Raw genomic sequence first — 8,286 nt, 5'->3', positions numbered from 1 at the left:
AAGGTTTTTTCGATCTTCCTTTGTTTCGCTTTTCTCTTGGTACCAATCTCATTGTCTTTTTACAGAGTCTTTCCTCGCTCATCCCTCCCGTACCAGGTTAATTGTTTTTGCTCTATGCAGTCAGTAATTGTTTTTGTTGCACCCATGCACTCTCTTATTATTTCATTTCGGATCCTCTCCAACATTGATGGTCTGTTTGATCGTCTTAGTGCGTCAATTTTTGTAGCCTCTAGTTTTCTCTTTTGATGTTCTTTATTCCTCCACATTTCGGAAGAGTAGATCAATTTGATTTTAATCAACGTATTATAAATTGTTTTCTATAATGGAAATTATTTTTTTTTTTTTTTGTAAAAGGTAACCGATTTCCGAACAGTTTGGAATTTTTTTTACTAAAAGTCATAAAAAACTAAAAACGCCATGTATTTATCAGCCAGAATAAAAAAATGTATTTTACAAAATTTATACCTCAATGCACGTTACAACAAAATCTTCAACAAAACACTCACGTGACCTTAACAGGTGTTTTTGACGCAGATTCAAGTTGTTTTTGCACTTTGTGACGCCATTTTTAACAACACAGTTAGTTTCCTTAACTTTAGCCGGTTCGCCTTGTAACTCTACAGGGAGTTCATTTATAACTTTTGATTTGTATGGTACTGAATGCATATGATGGTAACCAATCCAACCACCATACGGCTTAGGACCGGAAGGCAATAAAACTTTTGGGGGATACAGAAAGACATCAGACAAAGGGGCTTCCCCATCTCTGGTTGCATAATTTGAGAGTGTTGAATGGTGGTATGACGGTATTGAATGTCGTAGTAGTCCATAGTCCATTGGAGGCGGGACATAGTAGGTGAAAACTATAGAGGTACTACAGAGCACCTAAAAATAAACAAAATCATTCTTAGTTAACCCAGTCTTGTTCGTGTAAAAGTTTGGTTTATGTAGGCACAGTACGCAGGAACATAAACAATACTGAAATGAATATTGAAATGGTTATGAATATTCTTATTCCCCGTAGATCCATCTTTTATCGGAAACGTGCGCCGTCGTGAATAATGTTTGCAAGGCTATATCATGTATACTAGATATACAGAGTGGCCCAAAAGTCTGGAAACGGCCAATTACCTCGTAAATTGCTACCCATAATTGTACAAAATTTGAGAACCACCTATTTTGGGATACAGAGATTTCATATTTGATATTTGCAATGTTGCCAGATTTGCCGTTTTTCTTATATTATTAGTAACTTTGGTTTTTCAAATTCATCACCCTGTATATTTAGTCATTAGTGGAATCTCCTATTTAATACGAGTTCAACCGTATGTAACACTTTTATGATTTTATGTAGTCTGGAAGGTCTTAAATAGATAAAACAGAAGTCTGGCAACGCCTAATTGTCTCAATAAATGTTTTAATACTAACTATTTTCAACTACATTAAAACGTAACAATTGATAGATTACAATATTTTTTAACATAATGGTTACATTATCAAGTGTTCAAAATGTGCTCCATTTGTGAGTTGACAGTACCCTAATCGATGATAGAATTCGTCTACCACATTTCTCCATGATTGTCTAGAAATTATTTGAGATTCATCAATAATTCGTTGCCTTAGCTCTGCAAGACTTGCTGGTTTAGTTTTGTAAACTAAATTTTTCAAGTATCCCCAATAAAAATAATCTTTAGGATTGAAATCAGGTGAACGTGGAGGCCATTCAATTCTACCTCGTCTACAAATCCATCGTCCGGGAAATATCTCATCTAAATAACGCCGAACATTAACACCAAAATGATCTGGAGCTCCATCTTGCTGAAACCATATCTGATTAAAATTGGCCCTAAACAAGTTTCTCAGTGTAGGTACAATTTCATTTCTAAGTAACATTTCGTAACTATCTGACGTTAAATTTCCTTCGATAAAGAATGGCCCAATTAATTGAGTAGGTACCTACTATACCTGACCATACATTTAATTTTTGTGGTTCTTGAGTATGGTTTTCACGCATCCAATGAGGATTTACGTCATTCCAGTACCTTAAATTGTGTCGATTCACACTTCCACACAGTGTAAAGGTTGCTTTATTGGAAAAACATACTCTGTTAACGAAATTTTCATCATTTTCAATTTTATCCATCATTACCTCAGTAAACTGTAATCTACGATCGAAGTCATTTTCACTTAATCCTTGCAATAAGTTAATTTTGTATGGTTTAAATTTATTCTTCCGTAATACACGTAAGACTGAAAAACGACCTACATCATGTACTTGTGCAACCCTGCGTGAGGATGTATGTGGATCTTCAACAAAACTGTGCATAATGTCTAAAGTTTTGTTGTAATTCATAACTCTTTTCGGTCTACCTGATCGGTATGCGGTATCTATCTTTTACTTATCCAGATTCCTCAAATCGCTTTACAGTTTTTTGTACCGTCGCCTTATGAATAGGAGAACGGTTTGGGAAAGTATCATTGAACAAGTTGGCTACTTCACAATAAGATATTTTTCTGTCACCGTACCCTCTCATCATTTGAATAGTAATAAACACAACTACTGTCAGTTTTAGTCAATAATGTAAATGGTGAACAATTGTCAAAATCACATCATTCTACGTTTAAATATTTAAATTTATTAAAATCTACATATTATTATTATTTTGCACTGTTTTATGTATTTAAGACCTTCCAGACTACATAAATTCATAAGTGTTACATATGGTTGAAATCGTATTGAATAGGAGATTCCAATAATGACTGAATATACAGGGTGATGAATTTGAAAAACCAAAGTTACTAATAATTTAAGAGAAATGGCAAATCTGGCAACATTGCAAATATCAAATATGGAATCTCCGTATCCGAAAATAGGTGTAATACCTTAAATTTTGTACAATTATGACTAGCAATTTACGAGATAATTGGCCGTTTCCAGATTTGGGCCACTCTGTATATCTAGTATACATGATATAGCCTTGCAAACATTATTCACGACGGCGCACGTTTCCGATAAAAGATGGATCTACGGGGAATAAGAAAATCCCCCCCCCCCTAACAAGGTCCAAATTAAATAAAAAAGAATGTGTGTACTTTGTACGCACGTAAGAAGTTATACTTCTATTATATGATTTCAACGAAATCAATATATTTCAAACAGTTTCTCTACTACTTTCCAAAAATTTTTATTAAAACAATACTAAAAATTAAAATAATAAAAGAATAAAACACACACAAACACATTGAAAAATGCCACAAATATTTCTGAACAATAATTGTTGCCAAAAATTTTAATTAAATACGTATTTTCTGAAAAAAATTATATAATAATATACTTACAATAATAAAATCTATAAAAATAATAAAAAAATGATATAACTTGCATTGGGATTGAACCTACTTCCCGTGTATCCCGCCGTACGAGAGTCTTAGCGATTTCAAACTGCACTACCTTCGCGCATACGTCATGTGGGAATATACACAAACTGAACAACTTTTTGACACTTTGTTTACATGAATTTTTATTAGTTTGATTTTTGCCGAATTAAAATACAACAATATATAGAGTAAGAAAACGATACATTAGATGAAAATTTGAAGAAAGTTTGTCCGTAATCAGATTATGTAAATTAAAGCATTGCCTACTAGGGGTATAGCATAGCAAGTACTAGGTAAGTACATTATTTTTTTTTACATTTTCCAAATAGGTATGAAGATAATTTTTTCTTGGAATACAACTGAAACATTTAGAATTACGTACCTGTGGCTTTTCAAAACTATTTAAAAAGTCACTATAATTATACATTTGATTTTATTTCTGTCCTCACAACAATAAAAACTAATATATTATACAACATTTTTGTTTACCGATAACCTCCATATTGAACAATTATTGACAGATCATTTCAACACCCAATCAGAGCCCGTATAAAGACTAATAACAAACTGTCGGTGTGCGCATGCGCGCGGGTCAATATAAATTCACCCTCAATCTCAATCGCGCCTAAAGAAGTATAACTTCAAAAAAATTGTTCAAAAATAAATAGCTGAGATTAAGCCGACGCCACAGAAAGACAAATAATTCAACCCAATAACCACGCTAGTTAGGTAAATGAAGGGAACTTAATGCCTATAAGCTATTATTTATGTAATCTGAGTTTAACTTTTTTATGTCTTTTGGTTGGTTATTCATTGGAAGTTCCCCCTAAGGCAAATTTCTTGATCCGCCACTGCCTCTGACACGAAAAAATTTTTAATTCTAGTCCGCAATTCCCAAATGGTAGACGGTGGATCTGTCTGACTCCGTCAGTATTCCCAATATGTAAGTATCTTGTGGCGATAGTTTTGGTGAGTGGCAACATCCCAAAATAATCTCCCAGTATTCGAAGAGACTCGCTGGCAGTGTGACAAGTTCTGCTAAAGCCATTGTTCATTTTAAGCTTGGACCGTTTTCGTGACTTTTTCCGTGTGACCGAAAATAGTACTTCACCATAAAAAAATGTTTCTGCAGAAAACAGAACCATTCTAAAGCACTTGACAATATCACAATATTCACATACTTTATAACGACGCCGACGTTCAGAAACCACTCAGTATGTTTCGGCGCCTGATACATACACATGTAGGTTTTCTTTAGACAATCGTAATAAAAGTCCGTTTGATGTTTAACAGTTTTAATTAATAAAATAGATTACTAAAATTATTGCTACTATTAAATTAACGAAATGTAAAAGTACTTGTGTAAAAGTGTGTAATTGCGACCAAAATCTTACGTGTTCTTATTCTTACAAAAACGAAATGTATTTATAGATAATTTGCGTCTAATTAATATAATACCCGTCTTAATTCGTCTTTTTACGTCTTATTAACCCTAAGAGCACGTCCGTCGCGTATATGATGTGAAAATCGACTGAATGTATTCGTTCTCTTTCCCTACGCTAAGACAAACCGTCTTAGGCTAATCTCCTTTTTCCTGTGAAACAACCCAATTAAAATTGGTTCAAAGCATATACCGACATCTTCCAATAACCCAATAATACAAAAATTAGTCAAGCTAGCTACTTCGCTACTTGTTGATCTTTAACGATCGAAAATAAACACAACGATTAGATACGCCCACACAGCTGCCCTAAGAGACGGCCGTTCGTTTCGTATTTCTACTAATAATCAAGGAAAAATGATATACATGGAAATTTAAAATATAAGGTAAACTATTTACAATCCTACACACATTTGAGGCATACGAATTTCAGTAATAGTCCCCATTTTTGGGAAAAGTTATTTACCAGCAATTGCATTGCTAAAATCGAATCTTATGATGGTACATATTAAAAATATATGTATGCAAAGTCCGCAGATAGTGTGCTGTTTTTTTATAAACAAAATGACGCCCGAAAATCGTGTTTTTTTCAATTTTTGCTTTATTACTCCAAAGATTTTAACTTTACACCAAAAACACTTAAATAAAAATTTACCATAATTAAATTCTGCATAGACACGTGTGTTTCCCGATTTACTTCGACGAAAATTTTCCCCGGAAAAGGTAAGTTTTTCCAACAAAATCTTTAATTTTCAATGTGGGCTTAATGACGTATATTACATGTATCCTGGACCGAGCACGTAACTAACAAGGAGGTAATACGCCGGTTAGATAAGGAGAGAAAGGCAGGAATAACTATAAAGAAAAGGAAGTTGGAGTGCTAGGTCACGTTATGAGGCACAGTAAATATAGAGTACTTTAGCTAATTATCCAAGGGAAAATATACAGTAGGAGGGAAGAGATATTCATGGTACCAAAATTTGTTGCAATGGTTCGGATGGTTCGAAATGGTTCGGAAACAAATTCAGAGCCATGTTAATTTCCAAAGTCTGGGAATAATAGAATTCTCGAAGAAGCAATATTGGAGAGCCATATGAAAGGAATAAAAGCTAAATCAATACTAAATGGAGTCTTATGGGAGAGAAAAATAGAAGAAAATCGGAATCCAGGCAGTAGAAGAATGTCATTATTGCAGAACTTGAGCGAATGGTTTGGCTGCACCACTAATGAACTCTTAAGGTCAGCTGTAAACAAGGTCAAGATAGCCTTGAAGATTTTCAATCTCCGATAGGAGAGGCACATGGAGAAAAGAAAGAAAAAGAAACAACAAGCATAGAATACAAATTTACAATACTATTTATAGTTAACATACGAAAAAAGAATTTCACTAAAAATGTAGCCATTAGACCTCAGATAACTATAAATAACAACTAACTATAAATATTTATTAGCCATTAAATCTTTAATAATGGAACAATATGTCTACAACTACACAATACGTTATAGATTAAAAAGCTTTCGCTACATCATTCGTAATGGAAACTTAAAACAGAACCCTCTCAGGACTAAACACAGTTTTAATAAGAAGTTAGACATAAGAGACGTAAACTAGTGAAGACTATGACTATGATTTTTAACAGCTATTTAAGGAAGTAGATGTACGTACCAATAATAAGACAGAAATTATCGACTTCATCTTAATACAATGCATTATAGAATAATTTTTTAAACTGTTTGAAAATCTCTATTTTTGGTTACCTTATACTAAAAAGTTGGGCGTGGTTTTAATTAAAAACTATATTAATATCTATACTATGATTACCTTCTACCTTCGAATATTGAAAATAATATCTTATTATCTGAGATTCACCGCAATTTATTTTAATTAAAATTTTAAGATAATTTTAGATACATTGGCATGATCATGCATAATTTTGTAGAAAAACCCACTGGTTAAATTTAATTTATATCATATTGCACCTCCGCTCAAATAGTGTGTCAACTCAAAAAAAATAATAAAGACGGTATTATTGCACCAACAGTTTAATAAAACTACAAAATCATATCTCAAAAAATGTTATGTTTATAAATAGTTCAAGTATTTGTAGATAAATGACATTAGAGTCGTTATACAGGGTGTACAGTAAATAAGTATGAAAAATTTTAAGGGCTAATTCTACATGAAAAATTAATGTCAGTTTGCTCTATAAACATATGTCCGCAAATGCACCGTTTTTATGCAGAACAATTAGAAATCTTGGCGCACATTTTTCATTTCTTAATACATCATCAAGAACTATCCAATATAATAATACTAAACTAGAACAATAACAGAAAATATTACTAATACCATTAAAACTAGGTGCAAAGCTGCAAGAAATGTTTAAAATGATCTCCTTTACAGGTAACAGAAGAATTTTATATTCATCATTGGCGCGCGTACGGGTAATGGTCTGAATTTTTTTGAAGAAAAAAATAGTACGCCACTGAGATATGTCAAACTAAAAATCATGTTTGAATTCCTCGTTCAATTGAAGACAAAAGATCTTTCTTGCCTTTTTGTCATATGCGGCGCCGTTTTTATTGAAAAAAATTAAACATCTTAACGTTTACAAAGTATTTGAACTAAGTTTCTATGCATGTGGAAACTATCTCAAATACTTGGTAAGCGTTAAGATGTTTTATTTTTTTGTATAAAAACGGCGCCTCGTATGAAAAAAAGGAAAGAAAAATTTTTTGTCGTAAATTGAACGAGGAATTCAAAAATGAGTATTGGTTTGACATACCTCAGTGGCGTACTATTTTTTTCTTCAAAAAATTCAGACCATTACCCGTACGCGCGCCAATGATGAATATAAAATTCTTCTGTTACCTGTAAAGGAGATCATTTTAAACATTTCTTGCAGCTTTGCACCTAGTTGAAATCTTATTAGTAATATTTTCTGTTATTGTTCTAGTTTAGTATTATTATATTGAATAGTTATTGATGATGTATTAAGAAATGAAAAATACGCGCCAAGATGTTTTATTTTTCTGAATAAAAATGGTCCACCATATGAAAAAAAGGGAAGAAAGGTTTTTTATCATACATTAGACGTGGAACTTAAAAATAATTTTTAATTCGAAATATCTCAGAGGCGTACTCTTTTTTAAATTCAGACCATTGCCCGTAAGCGCGCCAACGATGAATACAAAATTCTAAATTGTATGTCAAAAAATTCGTAATAACTACCTCCTAAAACTCATCAAATTTCATTTTCATAGCTCAACTGGTCTTAGAGCAATAAATAAATTTTCAGTTTGAAATAAAAATTTCAACACCCCTTATCTCCGAAACTAAGCATTTGCAGACATATGTTTATAGAGCAAACTGGTATTAATTTTTCATGTAGAATTAGCCCTTAAAATTTTTCATACTTATTTACTAACACCCTGTATATGAATAACCAAAATCAACGGTGCACCGA

The 8,286-nt window shown here is 32.5% G+C and overlaps 1 protein-coding gene across 1 annotated transcript; it reads right to left on the bottom strand.

The window, feature by feature from the left end:
- Positions 1–403: 403 nt before the first annotated feature.
- LOC114333130 (uncharacterized) lies at positions 404–6,594 on the bottom strand. The gene is made up of 2 exons (XM_028282959.2): positions 6,486–6,594; positions 404–885 (listed from the first exon to the last, which is right to left on the bottom strand). Exons 1-2 carry the CDS (start codon positions 6,528–6,530, stop codon positions 460–462), a joined length of 471 nt encoding a protein of 156 aa, XP_028138760.2. The 5' UTR covers positions 6,531–6,594; the 3' UTR covers positions 404–459.
- Between the last annotated feature and the right edge of the window lie 1,692 nt (positions 6,595–8,286).

Source organism: Diabrotica virgifera, chromosome 1 (assembly GCF_917563875.1).
Source record: "Diabrotica virgifera virgifera chromosome 1, PGI_DIABVI_V3a".
Lineage (NCBI taxonomy): Eukaryota > Metazoa > Arthropoda > Insecta > Coleoptera > Chrysomelidae > Diabrotica > Diabrotica virgifera.
Note: the sequence above shows the minus strand (reverse complement) of the source record. Positions and strands in the feature narration are given on the sequence as shown.